Source organism: Ammodytes marinus (assembly GCF_949987685.1).
Source record: "Ammodytes marinus genome assembly, chromosome: 20".
Lineage (NCBI taxonomy): Eukaryota > Metazoa > Chordata > Actinopteri > Uranoscopiformes > Ammodytidae > Ammodytes > Ammodytes marinus.
In genome coordinates this window covers 9,718,207-9,738,958 of record NC_137224.1, presented here as the reverse complement: position 1 = coordinate 9,738,958, position 20,752 = coordinate 9,718,207, and the positions used below count along the sequence as shown (strand labels likewise).

At 41.8% G+C, this 20,752-nt stretch overlaps 2 protein-coding genes across 3 annotated transcripts; both read left to right on the top strand.

Moving 5' to 3' along the window:
- Nucleotides 1-1,703: 1,703 nt before the first annotated feature.
- On the top strand, nt 1,704-2,462 carry LOC307267425 (putative phosphatase phospho1; the record flags this gene model as incomplete). Its single annotated transcript, XM_080049745.1, has 1 exon — nt 1,704-2,462. One exon carries the CDS (start codon nt 1,704-1,706, stop codon nt 2,460-2,462), a length of 759 nt encoding a protein of 252 aa, XP_079905871.1.
- An 8,752-nt stretch (nt 2,463-11,214) lies between these two features.
- On the top strand, nt 11,215-20,172 carry LOC307266539 (gap junction gamma-1 protein-like). 2 transcript variants are annotated; one of them, XM_080048580.1, is made up of 3 exons: nt 11,215-11,410; nt 12,982-13,055; nt 17,672-20,172. In XM_080048580.1, exon 3 carries the CDS (start codon nt 17,691-17,693, stop codon nt 19,053-19,055), a length of 1,365 nt encoding a protein of 454 aa, XP_079904706.1. In that variant the 5' UTR covers nt 11,215-11,410; nt 12,982-13,055; nt 17,672-17,690; the 3' UTR covers nt 19,056-20,172. The 2 variants fall into 2 exon arrangements, with proteins under 2 accessions (XP_079904706.1, XP_079904707.1); XM_080048581.1 differs by lacking the exon at nt 11,215-11,410 and adding an exon at nt 11,468-11,499.
- Nucleotides 20,173-20,752: the final 580 nt, after the last annotated feature.

Here is a 20,752-nt window from a genome sequence, read left to right as displayed (position 1 = left end):
CTTCCATCCCCGCGGTTGCCCAACGCCGGTAGGCCTTATTTTCTCCTTTACACGCACATTTTTTAAACTCTTTCTGTCGTTTTTTGACTTGTGTTGTTTTTTCACTGATTGAATTTGCATTTGAATCCGTACCGTTCGGACACTGCACGGCCGGTCAGTCGTAATGACTCCTGACAGCCTGCGTTAAGGACATTCAGTAACCTCTCGTGCAGGAATAGCGCTACGGGGTTATATTTAGATAGCTTAGTTTGTACATATGTGCTATTAATAATGTTGCTGCTGATTAGGGGGAGAGAGAACCAGGCGTACGTAAGCCCAATTGGCACAATGCGTCGGTGCAACCAAGCTGCAGGTTACAGAACATTTATTACATTGCTGAACACCACACGAGCTGGTGACCGTGGTCCTGGTGTGTTGTTACGCCGACAATCAGCTGACATTGCCGTGAACGTGGGGGAAATGGTACCATGTATTTCATCATGTCCCGTCGGGCCAAGCTTCCCTGCACACCCAGGGACATTATATTCTATCAACCGATATTCTATTCTACAACATTGTATAACGTTATATAAGAGCTCAACTCTAGGCTACATGTAGGCTATATTCTACTGTGTGGTATAATCTTTTGTGTTTAAATAGTTTTTGGTAAATTTAAACATATGGCACCAAGTTTAACTGTCTGTCTGTTGGATCAACTCAGTGCGCGTAGGCTATATGGATTGGGCATGGCTTTTCTGGCACATGACCTTTCTTATCGCATAATCTTAAACCTGTCAGGGCATCCAGGGCCCTTCTCCATGAATTCTCTTTTAATTTCATTACTGCATTTAACAAACAATCTAAATCTGTAAATATATGCCATCCTGTGCTTTACATAACTGGCTTGTCAGTCACATTTGACTTGTCTCCATAAGTGTACATAATGTAAACATATTTAAAGCCTACTATCTATATTTTAATCCGATTATTTAAAGGTAATTTAACCACATCAAATCATGTGAATTCCTCTGCCGTCTGCAGAGAGGTCTGGACCCCTGCTGGTTGGTCTTTAGCACTCATATTTGTTCCACATTTGGTGACGGTATGCTGTGTGACGTAACAGCTCTCCCGCTATCTCTCTGTTCACTCAAGTTACCACATTCCAGCAGCAACAGTTAAATCCTTGTGCTTCAAATGTATGGGCTATGTAAATATGGCAACGAGATTCCTGGAGGAATAAAGGAATGTCTGCGCAATAAACTGCGATGAGATTAGGCAGCGTCTGACTTTATGTTTTATATCGGAGGCTCCTGTGGTTAACTTAACAAAAAACAGTTTGATACATCCCGAAAATGGCTTGGAGTGTTTTTGTTTCCTTCGTTAAATGTGACAGACATCCTGTTTATGTTTCTTGTTATTCACTTAAACTCTGCTCCCTTCCTTTCCTCTTGTAAACACATTTCCCCTTAAGCCTGATTAAGAGTTTTTATACATTTCACTGTCTCCTCAGTTCTGTGTTGTGTGGTTTGATGCTGCAGTTTGCTATATCTCTTGACCAGATTGACATCTATCTAATCAATGGCATCCTGCCAATAGAAGGTTTATGAATCTCCTGTCCTTGACAACAACAAAAAAAAAACATACTGAAAAGTGAAAATGTCTCATTCCACTCCTTCTCCTTTTCTTAGAGTAAGAACGCCCACCTGTTCCTCCACACAACAAAGATGACCGCTCCACCGCAGGACCAGCGTTTTCTGGTGTTGTTCGACTTTGATGAGACCATCATCAACGAGAGCAGTGATGACGCGGTGGTGCGCGCTCTCCCGGGGCAGCAGCTTCCCGATTGGCTGAAAAACAGCTACCGGGAGGGGCACTACAACGAGTTCATGCAGAAGGTCTTGGCTTACATGTCAGAGCAGGGCGTGTCCGAGGACTCCATCCGCTCCACAGTGGAGAAGATCCCTCCCACAGCGGGCCTGCCCAGCCTCTTCCAGTATCTGCAGGGCCACCAGCAGGACTTTGAGCTGGTGGTGGTCTCCGACGCCAACATGTACTTCATCCAGACGTGGCTGGAGCGTGCCGGGGTGCAGCGTCTCTTCCGCAGGGTTTTCACAAACCCGGGCAGCTTTGACGCGACCGGCCGCCTGGAGCTGCTCCCCTTCCACTCCCACTCCTGCTCCGGTTGTCCAGACAACATGTGCAAGCAGGTGATCCTGAGGGAGTACCTGGCAGGGCGGCAGAAGGAGCGGAGCGGCGCTGCCTTCCAGAGGGTGTTCTATATCGGAGACGGGGCCAATGACATCTGTCCCTCTCTGGCTCTGGGGCCCCGCGACACGGCCTTCCCCAGGAGGGACTTCCCCATGCACAGGCTGCTGCTGGAGAGGCAGCAGTCCCAGGAAGCCAAGTTCAAGGCCAACGTAGTACCTTGGGTCAGCGGCGAGGACATTGTGGACTGTCTGAAGAGAGTAATGGAGGAGAGATGAGTGAGACCAGTATACGTGTGTGTGTGTGTGTGTGTGTGTGTGTGTGTGTGTGTGTGTGTGTGTGTGTGTGTGTGTGTGTGTGTGTGTGTGTGTGTGTGTGTGTGTGTGTGTGTGTGTGTGTGTGTGTGGAAGTGGGGGGCAAACATAGCGCACCCATACCACTCCTGCATGAATTTACCCTAGTCACGCGTCGTACACCCTATAAAGATAGCGTGCATCTATTTGAGTCACATGTATTAAAAGAATAGACATGTTTGGAAATGAACTTATATGTTTTTTCCATGGAATGCAGATAAGAAAAACAGATGCCACTGGGATGTCTTTGTCACTGATTCTTTGTACAGATTCAATTCACAAGATATAACCGATTAATTATACGATTTAGAGGTGCTGAAAGGCCGATTGTGATCTGTGAACAGAGCCAGGCTACACTTGTTTCAAGTCTTAGTGCTAAGCCAAGATAACCAGCAACATATTTAAGCTATAGTGCGGAACTTTTTCATCTAACTGAATGTCGGTTGCATTCAAGCCATCGCCAAATGAGTTGACAGTTGACACAAAGTTGATTAAGCCAATCAGCTCCACCAAACTGTCTGTATTTCTCAGTATGGCAGCGTTTACAAACTGGTGTCATCCCTTGATAGGAGCTCAAAAAGTTTCAGTTGTTGATTCTACTGCAAAGAAAAAACCTAGACGTACAGCTGAAGGTATAACTTCCATGGGCGATCACTGAAGGCTTACCTCATGTAGATGCGCCGACAGTGTTGTCGTAACTACCATGAATTGTGGGGACCAAAGAAGTTACGCACTATATCTTTAACTGTACAGACAAAATGAATACGACTATTTCACTAAATGTGAAGCTATTCCTTAAAAGCTATATTGGATCAAAACCGAGTTTACCTTAATTAGCAGTTAATTAGTGTTATGTGAGCCTGCAGTATCAGAACTTGACCCCCATCGGAATGCAAATAAGTAAGATCACTGGTCAAGATTATCATGGTCAGAAATGGAGATATGCAGTACGAGTACGGGTTTTCGAGTGACTGATCAAAATGCTGAAGATCTTAATCAAAAGTGTGTTCCTGTGTGTGAACTATACCCAATGCAGCCAGCTCCTTTAACGCAGCATCTCCTTCTCTGTGCATGTCCTTTATGTCACATTTGAATGTCTCACTGCATTTTGACATTTTCGGAGCCAATCTAAGATGGTGTGTCACAGGCACCTTAAGAGTGTCTAGACACTTAACACCTCGTTGATGGCCTCGCACATTCAGATGCAGGATCGGGTGTTACAGCCCCGACTGGAACAAAAAAAACACACACAGACACTACACAGTTGTGTAGGGGAGGGACAAGGACGGCATAGAACGGGGATAAGGTGACAAGACGAGACTCTTGCACATTACCTATGCTCTCTCTGCCACTCATTGCAGATACCTTATCTAGGGCTGGATTATACAACAGTAATCTATACCAGCATGATGAGATCCAAAGGGAACCCTGTAGCCGTACACCTACACTTCTTTGGCCCAACATCACACCCTGCTGTGACTCTGAAACAATGAAAAAAGGGCCCTTACTGTACCTTTGCCTGAGAATATTATTATCGATAAAAAAAAGTCGTCCAATTCCTTCCCCCTTTGTGTTTGAATGTATTCCTAGTAAGCTACAGTATTGTGAATGGATGATGCTGATGGTGAGGGTTTCAGCCTCTTTGGCATACTTGCATAATACGCCTATAACCTCATTTTGCCTCGCTAGATTCATAGATTTAGTTTTTAATATCCACAGGGAGAACATGTATTTATTGAGGTGCTTTACCGGCACATTGATATTCTGTTCAAATTCAGGAAATTGGTGAAAACGTTATGTCTTGCTCGTAAGTGGAAGCTTTGTAATTTCCCGTCTAATATTAATGGGCCAGGTTAACTGTAAATGTGTTGATATTCAAAGCTCCTTTAAGGTTTCCGTGTTACTATACCGGTTCTCTGAAGTAACTATAGGCCAAAAGTGGTTACAATTCATAACCGTATAATATGCATCTTGTTCAAGCCATTACAACTAGAACTAACAAAGTTTGGCTGCTGATGACATCAGGCAGTAAGTGTGTTAATAGATTAAATACTTTTAACTAAGTGTGTTAATAGATTAAATACTTTTAACCTTTAAAAAACAACATTATGCTGTAAATGTGTTGGGCATTTCCTTTAACCGGTGTTTTAGCTTCTCAGGGAGTGGAGAAGAAAGTGTAAACTGGCATATATATAACATATGCTCATAAGCATATGTTTGTATGCTGCTCTGAGAACAAAATGTTCACTCCTGATTAAAGAAGTTTAGATCGTTGGTGAGACGTGATCAAGTTTGATCCGGAAATTCTCTGAGATCAAATGCTAATCCTTGAAGGCTTTCGCAGCGGGGTAGGATTTAATTTGCTTTCAACCATCTGTACATCTGAAACTTCCATGGAGTATTGTGCAATAATCCAATGCTGTATACATTATATGTGAGCGAGATTTAAGGTCAAACAGAAAGAAAAACTTGACATATTCAGGGATGTGAATCAACCCCAGATCACCAGGCTAAAGTGTTTTTAATCTAACTTTACAATGGTATTATGGCTTCACAACAACCAAATACGACAACGTTTTGTTAGGACTCACCACGACTAATAAGCTACCTTTTATTTATTTTATTTTTTTCAGGTTTTGTGGTTTGCTGTAACCTGGGTGTACATGTTTTTTAATCCAAAAAAATCTAACTATGTGTGTAATGCATTAGTGTAACAGGAATATAAAGCCATTATCCGATTCACCTGTTTCTGTTGTGTTTTTCACATCCGGAAAAATTAAGATTTCACAGCAAAGTATGTTAGATACAGTAATTAAATATATGTTATGAAAACAATGTATAACAGAGCTCAAATAAGTTCCTTAAATAGAAATATTCAGCGAATGTTTTAATCATCAATTTATCGTCAAAGTATTTTTTTTAGCAGAAAATGCCAAGTGCCAAGCCTTTCAGTTGTTAATATTTGCTGCTTTTTCCTAGGTTTAATATCATTGTTATCTAAAAGATTCTAAATGTCTTTGAGTTTGGAGTGTTTGGGAAAAAACTAAAGACACTTCAAGAAAACACAAAACTTTTTTTTAGCAGATTATATGATGTGACCAAAAGATCCAATGCAGCTATTATACCTTATGTTGACATTATCTTGTCAGCAGCTGTTTCCGAAGGTCAAGGATGAGTTTTAAAAGTCAGCATAAAAATGCCTTGTCATTTTGAAAGTAGAGTTGGATTTGTTGAAACTGAGGGAATGATATATCAATGAATTATGAATAATCAGTTTTTTAACAAAATCCACCACAACACTACCAAATATGTCTCAGTAGGCAGAACAATTCCGGTTGAAGCCCACTTGTTTGCAGAAATTTGCTGTGGGGTGGGGTTGAACTGGTATGTTAGTTTGTATGATGTCACTGGTTTAGAGGAGAGACAATGTCAAGATTTCTTTATTTTTTTTTATTCCCGGTAAAGGGTTTTTACTGGGAGTTTTTTCTCAGCCGAGCTATGGGTGTAAGGGCAGGGTGTCATATTGTATCATATTGTATCATATATCATATTGTATGAAATGTAAAGCCCACTGAGACAAATGTGTTTGTGATTTTGGGCTATACAAATAAAACTGATTTGATTTGAAGACGGCCTTGAAGAGATTAGCGGAGGTGGGTGGGTGGGTGTGGGTGATTTATGAGAAAGGGAAAAGGAGAGGAAGCCACCACAAATGACGCAATATTTTCTCTCAGAGTGGGTGACATGTTGATTGAGTTGCAGAGGCAGAAACGGTGGAAAGAACAAGACGGGGGAGTCATCTGAACCACTTTCTCAACTTGCAGGACTTGAGACCATGAACCCAATGACTTCAGACAGCCCATGGGCCAAGTGAAGACAGAATGGAAGGATTAGACAGTGGACGAGGGCGCGGACAGAAGAAAAGAAGTGGCAGGGTCAGTGGAAAGAGTCAGCAGTATGGAGGGAGGGAGGAGAAGAAAGACGGACAGCAGCACTGTCAGCTGCCACCACGGCCAGAGCAGTGACCTTCAGTGGACTCAAAGGGAAATCCGCCGATTTTATACAAGTATGTTTCCAGGTATTTTTTCGAGAACAAGTCCTAATGCATATCTGAGAAAATAAGCACAAGACATTTGTGGCTCCAGAGCAATTATTCGACAAGTCTGCCTCAAGTGATGTCACTCAAGTCAAGTGTTGGTTTGGGTTGAAGACTACAAGTTTGAAAATGTAATTTAAAAATGTTGTAATGGACTAAGACAGAAGACCTCAGTGGCCCGCTACTCCCCTCTGCTTGAGGCTAGCCGCTCAACACTACATTAGTCGCTACTACCATAAAACACATGAAGCCCCAGCAGAAGTAGAAGTGTGGGTAATGCAGGTGTCAGGTTTTAAAAAACGGAAGAAGAATGCGTGGAGCAAAAGGATGAACACTTTCAATCAGTACCCTACTCTTTTAACCCAAATGTCAGAATTATTTCGGAGTAAAGATGAAGAATTATAAAATGTTTGTGATTGATTTGTGGTTTCAGCAAAGCCAGTTGGCCTGCAGGTGGAAAAGCAGGAATACATTATGATGGAGGAAGGTTTCACCCTGTCATCTTCAAGGTAAAAGTCACACAAATATGCCCCACCCCTATGAAGCATGTGCAGGGCCACTCTTTAAATATTGTATTTACATCCTTGAGTCCTACTGGCAACATGGTTATTCATCAAAACTACAGAAAGTTAAGACAATACAAAACGGATAATAGTTTCTTGTAAATTTGCCAAGCTTTTGAAAGTCTTTATTTGTTCCTTTTAAGTCTAAAATCAATCTTAGCCTAGGCTTGGCTAAATCTGTCAATCAAGTTATTTGCTACATAACTTGTGTAACCCATGCTGTCACGAAAACAAGGTGCTTTGCATGGGACAATCTAAATCAATACAATTCAGCACTACAATGTAATTCAGAATAAAATCTAACTGTCGGTTAGCTCCTAACACTTCAACTAACCCAAACGCACATGCACACAAAGGTGTCACTTCACCTGTGACAAAAGGTTGCAAGTACAGAGGATGTTGCTTTTTGGTTTACTGTGTTCACCCTCTGTGTACATCTCTTGACCAGAAGATGGCGCCAAGTCAATTCATCTCCATCAGAACTTCTTCTGGAGTGTCAGATACTTTTCCCCCTCTCACAATGTACCAGTCATTTCAGCTAACAAGGAGCTGTTTTTGCATTGGGTTAATGAGAAAACCATGTGACAACAGCCGGACAGTGCTTCCTTCGGCGTAAACAGTATAGTGCTGCTGACATGAATTCATGAAACGACTCTCAGAGAATGTGACAGCACAGCAAAGGCGCTCCAGGCTGTGGTGACGTGGTGTGTGTGTGTGTGTGCCACTGTGTGAGATGCTGCTGAAGCCCGACGACTCATTTGCTGATTCAGCATCGAAGAATTCTTCTCTAGTTTGTGTCCATGTTTTGTAAGCCATGACCTTGTTTTCTTTTGCGTTGAGCCCCTGTTGTATCACTCCCTCGCTACCCTCTCCATCTTCCTCTCTAGGTGGACTTCTGTCTAATCAGAAAAAGACATTCCATGTGAGTAACTTTGCAGCTGATCTCGCCAACATTGTTCTCTCTCCTTAATGTGATCACTTCTCTCTGATCTATTCTGTCACCCCATCCCTAACCCTGGGGGCGGCTTCACATCTTTGTCGTTGTCTGCTGTTGTATTTTCTGTTGTCAGTCCAGGACTCCCTAATGATAACGTCATCAGCAAAAAAAATAGCTGACAGTACAAAAACAACTTGTAGGCAACTAAACTATTACTTTGCGTTTGTATTGCCTTCTCTCTTTGGAGAACGTTTCAGTCAGCTATGGGCTTTTTGTAACTCTAAGCTTAAATGCTCCCTCTGGAATTGATCCTGGTATTGATGCTGGCTCACACTGTTGGGGAAAGAGTTCCTGCTGTGTCTATTAAGCTCAAATAGGGTAAATAGATAACTTGCTGTCCAATGTAATTTTCGATGACCTCCAGGGGTAACTGGATGGATAGGAAACCAAATTAACATCAATCTGTGTAGACTGATGACAAATCGTATTTGAGGATCTCAAACTCGTCAATGACAGCCTCGCCGCCTCCTGTTGTACCACCACGTCAATATCCACAAATCAGCTGATACATCCCCCAACCTCCCCCAATGACAGCACCAACACCCAAATAAGAGAAGACACTCAACTGTTGAAATGCTTAGAATTGGCAGGGCTCTACGATGATTGCTTTTATGGAGACCCCTCATTGATTTTCCTCCATTCAATTACTCCTTCCGAGGTGAAAGATAACACAGTTAAGGGACTCCAGCCTTGTAAGAGGTCACTCTGAATTAGGCTGCTGACTTCCTATGCCAGAACGCTATCAGGCTGATTAGGGTTGTAAGTGTTTCCACTCCCCTTGTGTTTGATTCTTCTGCTGATGGTATAAGAATACAATGCCAGACAAAAGTCACGCTAATAGCTCGCAGCACTGAGAGAAACAAGCCATTGAGCACCAAATGGAAAGTGTGGGCTGACTGGGCTGACGTTCGTCAATGTCCTTGAGGGGAACCGTAGGAGATAAAAAGATGACTCCTTCACGTGTAGGTCTTCCGCCAAAAAAACTAAAACAATGTTTGGACTGTATCGGCACGTCCTTGGGGATGTCACATATTATACAGTGAGCCTCACTTGATTGAGAGAGGCCTTTGTGTATTCATGAGTTATCGACCGAAGCTGTAGCAGTTGAGTCAAACTGGATACTTTATCTTGCGGGTCACACAGATTAAAACACGTCCGCAGAACCAGGTGGTGGAAGCAGGTGATCACAAGCAGAAGATGACAAACTAAACAATGCAACACATCCCAAATTCCGGTGTGGACAGGAAGTTGGTGGACGAAATGATAGAGAACGTCCTTGTCAACAGTATGGGTCGAAAACACTGAATTCTACTATTCCCACAATGCAACTAGCATATTTCAATACAACCTCAGTGTCTGTTAACATGACCTCATATTTTACATTTCACAACCCAAAGCAAGCAATGTAGAAATCTCCCACCAGAACTATGGATGACATTATACTGCTGTTTTTCGAAGTTAACTGACCTTAATGTGTAAAATTCATGGGATACCTTTTTAAGAAAGCTTGTTCAAGAGGACTTGATAACAGAAGGCTAAAGGCTCCTGACGAAACAAACTTGACAGATCCACAATTTGTATCCAAAGCCCGATGGAAGAAGATGAAACAAATGTTGGTGTCTATTCAGTTTCAGACTTTCTCCCTTTCTATACATAGGATTCAAAAGAGTGTCAGGATGCCATCAATGTTAATTGTTAATAAAGAATCACCTATAGCTTCTGCCCTGTTGTGGATATATCGGTCATCCAAAGACAAAGTCTTCATTTGTCTCTCTCTCTAGATATATTATGAAAAAAAAATGTCTTTAAAAAAACAATACATCCCTTTCATTTCTATTAATTGGACACAATAACAGAATGTTTACTTATTGGGGAGTGGACAGTTATTATTAATTGAATTTAATACAATGTCAATAAAGAAAATAATGGATTGGATTTATATAGCGCTTTTCAAGGCACTCAAAGACGCTTTACAGGGTTCCAGGTTCCATTCATTCACACACAGTCATACTGGTAGTGGTAAACTACCACCACAGCTGCCCTGGGCAGACTGACGGAAGCGTGGCTGCCATTCAGCGCTTACGGCCCCTCCGACCACCACCTCAAACATACAGCAGTCATACACATTCACACGAGGCAAGGTGGGTGAAGTGTCTTGCCCAAGGACACAACAACCATGACACAGGTGGTCGGGCGGGGATCGAACCGCCAACCCTTGGATCATTGGCCAACCCGCTTAACCACCTGAGCCATAATGAAAACTTTCTCATTATGATTGACCTACCATTTATCTCACTCACAAACACACGATAACAGGAAACTAACTCTGACACAATACTTTCTCTATTCTAACCCAGCTCATTCAGACAGTTCATTGAATTAATGAGGCCTCTCTCCAGTGCAATAACTTAAAACTAAAATATTTCTTAAGAAGAATAACACACACACGCACACACACACACACACACAAACACACACACACACAGGCACACGTTTTAATGGCTATTCTTGTTAGACACTAATTGACTGCATTCTATGGCACTAACCCTACTCATCACAACTAAAGGACAAACCACAAACCTTAAACTAGCCTAACACAAACCTAAACATATTCCACCTTAACCCTTAAAACCAAATCTTAACTGTACAAAAAGCCCTTTTTGAGCACCGGGCTAAATGTATTAATTTTCCAAAACTCTCCTCACTCCTTAGACCTAAGGTCTAAAAATTCAAATTAGACCTCACAAAAGTATAAGTGTACACACACACACACACACACACACACACACACACACACACACGCACGCACGCACGCACGCACGCACGCACACACACACACACACACACACACACACACACACACACGCACACACACACGCACACACACACACACACACACACACACACACACACACTCAAGCCCCTCCTTGCCTTACTCCAGTCAGCTTGTCCTCCTTTGCTCATACAATCAAGCTCTCTCCCCTTCTCCAGTCTAGTCTCCGGAATAAAAAGAACAAACAATTTAGGGTTAGGTTACATTAGTAAAAACAAGAAAAACTTATAATTTTGCCTACACATTTTTTAAACGAATTGACGTATTGACGTTTTCCTGTATTTCGGCTGGGAAGATTTCAGAGACTTCTGCATCTCACCGGTGGATGTGTACAGTTTTGAAGTTGGTCCATGGCGGAGCGGCGCCAAATGTGCGCCTGAAAAGGTGAGGATGCTGAGAAGGCAGGCGAATGCTGGTCTCCTGGTTTGTTGAAGTATGTTTTTCGAAAAAATACTAGAAGACGCAGGGAAAAGGTAATGCACTTGTAATAACACGATATTTGTCTTTCTATTTTCCAGTTGGCGCACTTATGCCCCCAAAAAACTCTCAAACTAGGTCAGCTGATATGTGTTACTAATGTTTGCTAGCAAGTTCAGTTACTTAACTGCAAATTAGCTCTATATTTTATGATTAACAAGCTTTTTTAGTTACTCTTACGTGAGACGTGTACCTTGTAATAATTGACAGGCATTAATAACCACTATATACTATGGTCGTTAAGGTTAAAACGGAAAAATAACAGTCCTGGCAAACTTTGAAAGTATTTCCTTAATGATAGCTTAGCATTGCTAGCATCATGATCCAAGACCACAGCTGGAGGGGTCAGGGGTTATCTTGTTGTGGTTTTTAATGCCTATAGTGTGCAACTAACTGTCTTTATCTGTTAGTTACATTTCAATTACTTCTATTAAATCTCAGAAAAACTTGAAAAACAGCTCATTTTTTCCACAACCCAAAGATATTTAATTAACTAGCTGACATGGATGATTTAAAACAGAGGAAAACAAAACATCTTCAAATTATCAAAATGGCTCGCGATTACATTTCTGTCCAATTGATCAAGGACCATTTATCTGATCCCTAAGATCAGTACATTAATCAATTTGAACTGAACTCATTTTGTCATTCCACGGTTTCCGCCAGAACTTTAAAAGTCTGAAATCAAATAATCTGGCTTTATAAATGTCTATTTTTGATTTTGAATACAATTGTTTGGATAGAATAATGGCACTTTTTTAAGGTTGCTTAAATTTAAGTCTTGCTTTTCAATAATGTTTTTGGGAAACATGTATAGATTACGCTGGAACTCAACAACAAGAACAATAAAGAACGGAATTCTTACATAGGATGTTAATAAATGAATTTAACCTTACACTTTTCCCCCCTTGCCTTACCCTTTCTCCCATAAAAAATGTCAAACAGCATTTGTTCAGTGCACCAGTTACTCTGTGGGTTTAAAAAATTGCTTATATCCTAGTACTTTTTTTTTTAAAGATATTTTTGGGCAATTTTATGCTTTATTGATAGTGCAGAGAGACAGGTGAAATGGGGCCGAGAGGGGAGTGACATGCAGAGAACGACCGCGGGCGGGAATCGAACCCGTGTCTGCTGCTGGGCCCGGCCCGGGGGGGGGGGGGGGACGCCCTACCAACTGAGCTAAGGGCGCCCCCAGGGAACAGGATTTTAACGTTGTGTAAACAACTGTCATCTTCTGTTTAAATGTTTTCACTTGTTCAGTTTTTCTTTCACAATGAAATGCATTTTAGATTTCAAACTTAAAGAAAAGCAGAGTTATCAATTGAAAGCTTTAGAAGTTAAAAACTTAACATTAGCATACAACTGTTGTTGAAAATCACCACAAAAATGTAAATGAAAAATTCACCTGTCAAATATAAAAACTGTGAGGAATTTCAGTAGACCAATGTTTTATCTTGTTATCTCTAATCACTTTACAGGTTCATGGGGTTTGGGATATCTCTGAATTCTTGCTGGGAAATCCAAGAGGAAAGGAAGGATAAAACAATAAGAGGTAATAAGATCTACTTCAGCTTGCATAAATATGAATTTTTTTGTTATAAGTATCTGGTTGGTGTATTAAAGGAAATAAAGTGTTATTAGAAGTATGTCCAAAAATGTTTTTAATTGTTGTCCACTCAGTCTCAACCTACAAATATTTTACATACACAGATTTGGCTAGATGTTTATTTATAATCTCTTGGTGAAGAAAAACACCCTAAATCTGTTATAGTTTGTTAACAATATACACATTGACAAAATAATCATATCAATGAAACACTGATGTTAAATTGCACATTTTGCAGAGGAGGCACTATGTATGACAATCAATTGTGATGACAGGTTAGGCAAAGTAGGCTTCTCCTGAAATACTTTATGTTCATGACCTGACACTGGGCCAATAAGCAAATGCATTGCTACATCTGAGGTGTCCTTGTACAAGACACTTATTCTTCAGTTCATATACTGGATTTCCTGTGAAAGCAGAGCATACCTGTATTGACTTTGTCAGCATGGTAAATTAGCTCTCCAAGCTACAGGCTTGTGTCAAGATCACATTATGTTGTGCATGTTCTGTGTGTTGTTTGACATATTCGAATAGATGATGCACCCTGTGGGCTCCTTGTCTAGATATACAGTGATGAAAGACGCTGAATCTAATGCCTCATTTTCCACTGAGCGGCACAGTTCAGTTCGGCAGGGCACGGTAACCCTAGATCTGGCTTGCGTTTCCACTGCAGACAGAACCCATTGGTAGGCAGGGTATATGTGGGACTGCGATAGCCGCGGTCAGAGTATACACAGTCTATGGGTCGGAGCCTATGAACTGCGCTGGCCGCCGCAGCTACGTAACTATCGTGACAAAAATAGGTGTGGCACAGTGCGCTTATTTGAGTACCCTTTCAAGCTTTTGAAAGTGAAACAAGGCAGTAAAAGTCCTTTGTTGTAGTATTTCCTCAGGACAGATTGTTGTTCTGCATATGTAACGTGGTAATGAAGGCATCCATATACATAGAAGAGAGTTCAACTGCATCTTATTTTGATAGCTCTTTATCTTTGATTCAGTAATTTTTACTATTAGCTAGCCTCAGCCTGACAATCCATCTTGTTTGTTGGTCTTAATTCCTGTTCCAGTAAAGATTCACACCTCTATATTATGTATAGGAGGTCCAGTCTGAAGGCCAGGACACACCAGCCCGATAATCGCCGTCGTCAAAAAAAAAGACGAATCTGTTTGGTGTGTGCCGTGACGTCGGCCGACGTAGAGGTCGTCGGGCTTGTTTTGAGCCTGTCGGCCGCCGATTGAACATGTTCAATCGGCGGCCGACCGTCTTTCATTTGGAGCAATTTGATTGGTGGAGGGCTAGCGAATCAGTGAAGCCCGGAAGTGAGGCGGGTAGCACAAACAGCTAACAACAGCTAGCCATCGTTTTAATGTGTTTGTTCGTTTCGTTTTGAGAGTACTCACATGCATCAACCCTTGTTGACTGCTCGACACCATGCTCGACACTCTCTGCTAAAAATTGTGCTCTTATGGTCCATAAATATAAATACGTATTTCTATCTATGTTTATGCTCTAGAGAGATGTCCAATCATTTCCGGCTTTCGTATTTTTTCGGGCCACAATACAGATTAGCGCCGCCTGCTGTTGTGGAGACATACGTCCCGCGAGTGTACGGAAAATAAACAGTCGTCTCGGTGTGTTCTTTGGCCGCGACGGGAAGATTGGAGCTTCCTGAAACGGCCGACTCCATTTTTTGCGTAGTCGGAACATGTCGGACTGGTGTGTCCTGGCCTTGAGGGGCTCACGGAGGCCTAGGGGTCGGAAGGGCAACACACAAGACATGGTCTTAATTCTCACACCTAATGTTTTATATGCAAGCCGCATCCTTTTTAACTTGCATGCACCATGTTCTGTCTACATGACATGACGGGTGTTAAAATGTTGACCAGGTGGTCACAGTGTACCGCGTATGAGTCTATCCAGGTACCTTTGTGGCTTCAACCCTTCTTCACATTTCCCCTTTTTTCCCACCAGCATTTAATTATGTGGTGTGTTTCTAATCAGGAAGAGAATACCCCCCAAAATATATACTTAAAAGATTAAGGTGTAGTGTTAGCAAACTACAAAATATTTACCGTAAAAGATGGAGGTGCAGTGTAAGCAAACTACAAACTATTTACAGTCGCCTTTCAAGTTAATAGTGGGTGAGTGTTCTGACTAAAAATATTTGGGTTTTGGGTGTAACGTCACATTAGCTGCCTTAAAGGAAACCACAAACCTCGACGTTCACAGCTTGACGCCTTCTTAGATGGGCATATACAAGGCGGGCTGCTCTTTAAAGTTACTTACTGCCCTCAAATAGTTATTTTACAGGCACTGTCGGAAACTGGAGGCTGTTGGTCTGGGGCTGGGAGCCATCTGGGGAAAAAGCACTTTATCACCTTCCTTCTCTGTGGCACTATAGCAACTTGGGCTGTGGAGTTGTTGCTACATTTTGAGAACTGGCAGTTTTTTTGTAATTTTTTTGCTGTTGCAAAAAAATGAATTGTCTTAATATGCATTTGCAATTAATTTGACCAGATGTGCAGTTTCACAGGGCATGTGACTCTTAATGAGACATTCAGGGTTGTTGTTTCTCAACGGGATGAGACATGAGGAAGCATGTTAAAAACAGCTGGACCTGGTTTAATAGAATTTTTGTATATTGTTTTTATTCCTTTTTTTAATTGTCCCACTGACTCAGTGTCACAGTGTTCGTATTGCAATAACAAACAAAGGTGTCACTGACACCTTATTGATATTTTCTGGCATGGCATCAATAAAGGTGTATGGAGATCTGGGCTTAGAAATTGAATAATTATCATGTGTTAACAACTGTTATGACTTTTTCATTTCTACTGCATGGTTCCTTCCTCTGAATGACTTACTCTCAATTAATTATTGTTTTGTTTAAACGTCTTACTCTTCTTGATAGTTCATAAAATGTCATGAAATAGGTAGAAATGCCAAATTCTTCTTCAACACATTAATGTATTGCCAAATGTATCTGAACAACAGTCCAAAACCAAAATATTTATAATTTACAGGGATTTTTTTTTTCTTTAACTACTTTCATGAAGAGATTAAATTATTATAATTGTTTGGCTAATTTCCCATTGACTTATTGATAAAACCGTTTCAATCTTTAAATAAAAATCCCTGCACATCCGATGTAACATTTTCATGTGATCAAGCAACACTGAGGGCCTGTTTTTGCCACATGATTTAGATCACACTGAGATCATAACATAAGTGCATTGAAAGAACAGTGTTTTGATTCATGCCATAATTCTATAACAAGCTTCTTCTTTTTCTTCTTTTCTTCTAACAACAGTATTATCTCATAATAGACTTCATACAGTCCCAGATCAACCTCAAGGCTATTCCTCTATCGCCTGACCTTGTTTGCCTCAGACCATTACCCCTGTTGATAGATGGAAAATCTCAAGTGCATGTTAACACGAAAAACTGTGCAGGAGCCTCGATTATTGGTATACAACACAAGGAAACGTCCAAACTTACACACACACACACACAGAGTGTTTAGTCTGAAACTGTCCGATTTCCTCTCACATGAGTGACTTGTGGAGGAGTCTGCAGAGTAAGGTTTGGGCAGATGGATGTCTGCAGGTTAAACTGAGTTATTTCAGGGTTAGGTCAGGTATGACGTGATCTAGTTCATTAGAGGACAGAAGCGTTTTTATCATTCAACTCAGTACTAAGTATACTCTCTACACTTATTTTAATCATACAGAGTGATTTCATTCTTTGTTTATTGTGTTTTCAGACATTTGTGTGCCATTGCCTCTTAGCATCTCTTTACCCAGCCTGAAGGCAATGTTAAGAAGCTGTTATAAGGTTTTGGGAAATGTCTGAAGTAATAACACATTTACTGTACTGAATTTGCCCACTCACATCCTGTGTATCTCTATTGGGTTTTAGGATTTCAGTAGCCGTGTTCCAGCAGAGATATGTATATATTTCCTAAAACAGATGAGAAAGTTTTTCGTTTATGGAACAGCTGGATGGTAAGACTAATGTAAAATGCCTATCAGGGACATTCAGTTAACAATAGCAATTATGGTTAGGCATTCCATAGTTGTCATCAGTCTCTCTTTTGTGTACTAACGCCATGGGTGTGTTTAGACATGAGCTTGAGGGCACTGCTATTAGCAGAATCAAAGATAAACGTGTTGTTATTGTGGAAAAATGACTATTAGATAACCATGTATACTGTAGGAAAGACGAAGACCAGCAGACTTGTGTGGGGTGTAGAATTGAAAGGTGTCTGTTTATGCTGTGTGTGTGTGGGGGGGGGGGGGGTGCAGACAAATTGAGAGAGCCACACAAAAGACAAAGTTGATAAATACTCTTTTTCCTTTTCCTCTCCACACTGACACTGTTCAGACACTGTTGAGGAGGACAGTTAAGTGATTTCTTCTGCTAAAATCTCTGCAGATATTGTATATACTGTAACTATAAGGAGGTCCAAGTAATCATTAGTATTTATGAGGGTGGTAAACTTTCCTAACAGGCTTGCATGCATGGTACAGACTGAGGTTAATAGTTTCTGCTGTCTCCACAGGGGAATAACAGTAACAACCATGAGTTGGAGCTTCCTGACTCGCCTGCTGGAAGAAATCCACAACCACTCGACATTCGTGGGCAAGATCTGGCTCACCGTCCTCATTGTTTTCCGCATCGTGCTGACGGCTGTGGGAGGAGAGTCCATCTACTACGATGAGCAGAGCAAGTTTGTCTGCAACACCAACCAGCCGGGCTGTGAGAACATCTGCTACGATGCCTTCGCCCCACTCTCACACGTCCGCTTCTGGGTTTTCCAAATCATTCTGGTGGCCACGCCTTCGCTCATGTACCTGGGCTACGCCGTCAACAAGATCACTCATGCAGAAGAGCGGCAGGCGGATGGCGGGGGAGTGAGCGGATTCTCACGTAGGAATCCCAAAAAGCACTATCTGGCAGGCCGGATGCAGCACAGGGGCATCGAAGAGGCCGAGGATGACCAAGAGGAAGACCCGATGATCTATGAAATGGCCGGGCTGGAGAGCGACGGTGACGGAGCGGCCAAAGGGAACAGCCCTGGTGATGGACAAGGGAAGGCCAAGGTGCGCCATGACGGGCGGCAGCGTATCAAAGAGGACGGACTGATGCGTATCTATGTCCTCCAGCTCTTGGCCCGCTCCTTGCTGGAGGTAGCTTTCTTGGGCGGACAGTACCTCCTGTATGGATTTGCCGTGCCTGCCCTCTACGTGTGCGATGACGAGCCCTGTCCTCACAGCGTGGACTGCTTTGTGTCGCGACCCACCGAGAAAACCATTTTCCTGCTCATCATGTACACCGTCTCCCTGCTCTGCCTGGCGCTCAACATTTGGGAGATGCTTCACCTGGGCATCGGTACCATCTGTGAGATTGTGCGCTCCCACCGGGTACATCTCCCTGACGACGAGCTGTACGGCCTGACCAGGAGACAGGCAGCTCTTAACCAGGCGGGGTTGAGCGCAGAGGATTACAGCACCTACCCTTTCTCTTGGAGCGCGCCATCAGCCCCACCCGGGTACAACATCGCCATCAAGCCCGCCCTGGTGTCTACGGGCCACCACGACCAACCACTACCCATCACCGATCTCACTAATGCCAAGATGGCCTGCCGGCAGAACCACGTCAACAACGCTCAAGAGGAGCGTCAGCAGTACACCAATAAAGACCAAAACCTGTGCAAAGTGGGAATGGGAGACGGCCCCAGGAGCGATCATCAGGACACCCATAAGCCTCAGAACAAGCTGGAGGCAGACAGCGAGGCACAGAGCCACGGTAATGACCAAAGCAAGCCTCAGCGCGAACGGAAACACCGGCAGGCCTCCAAACACACGGGCAAGGCAGATGCAGACAGAGGCAGCAGCAGTAGCAGCAGCAAATACGGAGTCATAAAGGGTTCTGAGTGGATCTGACAGACAGACTTTGGCTCATGTTTTTGTTATTGTTAAATAACAATCCTTCTCACACGACACAGTATTTACATTGGTGTGTCCGTACTTTGTTGAAAAAAATGGACACTGCCCACCGGTTTACATTCTTTTCAGTCCATAGTATTACATTTACATTGTTAAGATGGATTATTAGTGTCAGGATCTACCTTGTACCAGTATGTTGATATATCTGCTATCTGCTGCTAACTATTAAATAAGATTAGTAATAGCATCTGGAAAAGACTTTAAAAGGTGTTTGTGCCCTTGCGATGATAAGAGTCAGCTTGTGCTTTAGGCTAAGGTTTTTACAGTGTCATTATAGAGTAGGTAGCATTGGTATTCAAGTAGGCTTAAAACTCCACAGTACAAGATAGATTCTGCTACTAATATGTAAACGCATAATTAAGCCACTGAAGATAATAAAAAGGGGATCAGAAATGATGTAAACCCTTTATGTCTGTAAGCTGAATAATTGATAGTTGTAGCTGTATTCATTATTACTTTTTGTTGGAGTAAAAGTATCAAAATAACTTTGTACATTTTGTCAAATGGCTTTTGCAGTAAGATGTTGGTGCTGTCTCCTGTAAATATGAAGAGGTTTCTATGCTGTTATCTAAAGTGCCTTACTTAAACAGTCAAAGTGCTGCTGCCTATTTTGAGTCTTCATCACTTTTTTTGAATACAAAATGTCCTCATCACTGTGGTCTGAAAACAGTAGTCCTTGTGTCTATGTGACTGGTTTCATTACCATCCAGGGGTTGAGCTTTGAACAATGTTGTTTCTGAATATGCAAAATTCAATAATTTCACCAAAGAGAGTTTGATGTTGATTGATCCCAGCCATAAAGAAAGCATGTTTTCATTTAGATATCTTACAGTGTATTCTGTGTGACTTGGAGAGTTTTTACATATTGTTTCAAGTTACTGCTATGAAGGTTTTCTTGGCCTTTAGTCCCATCAGTTTGCGTAATTGCATCTGGCCCTGCTGTGTTTTATTTCCAGGACCTGTATAAAGAGTTTTTCTTTCCAAATTGAATTGTCAATGAGGTAAGTTCTTTGCACTGTGCCAGTGTCTTTGTTAAATATTTTTCTAAACAAAAACGTGCATGTTTTTAATAAAGAATTGTTATCATTTTCTTGTGGTCTTTTTCCTCCATTTTACAATATTATGTCATGGGAGCATAAATTAATGTAGTAGTAAGTACAAGTTTAAATCATCCTATAGGTAGAATGTTGTATTTTTTAATTAACAATGAGTATATAGAATCAATCCATGAAAATATATGGGTCATGGTCAGAGCCGGCCCGAGGCATAAGCGAACTAAGCGGCCGCTTAGGGCCCCCGACTGCCTGGGGGGCCCCCTAAAAAAAAAAAAAAAAAAAAGTTTTTTTTTTTTTTTTTTTTTCTAGTTTGTGTGTTTGATATTAACATCATACTATGCGAATGTGAGTTATCATACAAAAAAAGGAATAAAATGTTTTGGTCTAGATAATTAATAGCCTAAAAATGTAATCAGTTCATCTGGGAGGAAATCCGAAATTATCTGATCATGTCACGTTCACATCCATGCACAGTGTGTATTGAGTTTATTTAAAAACAATTGGAAATGGGGCTGCCCTCAGTTGCCCATGCACTGTGTATAGTCTATAGCCTATGTCAGCCTTGTCTGTGGAAAAAAA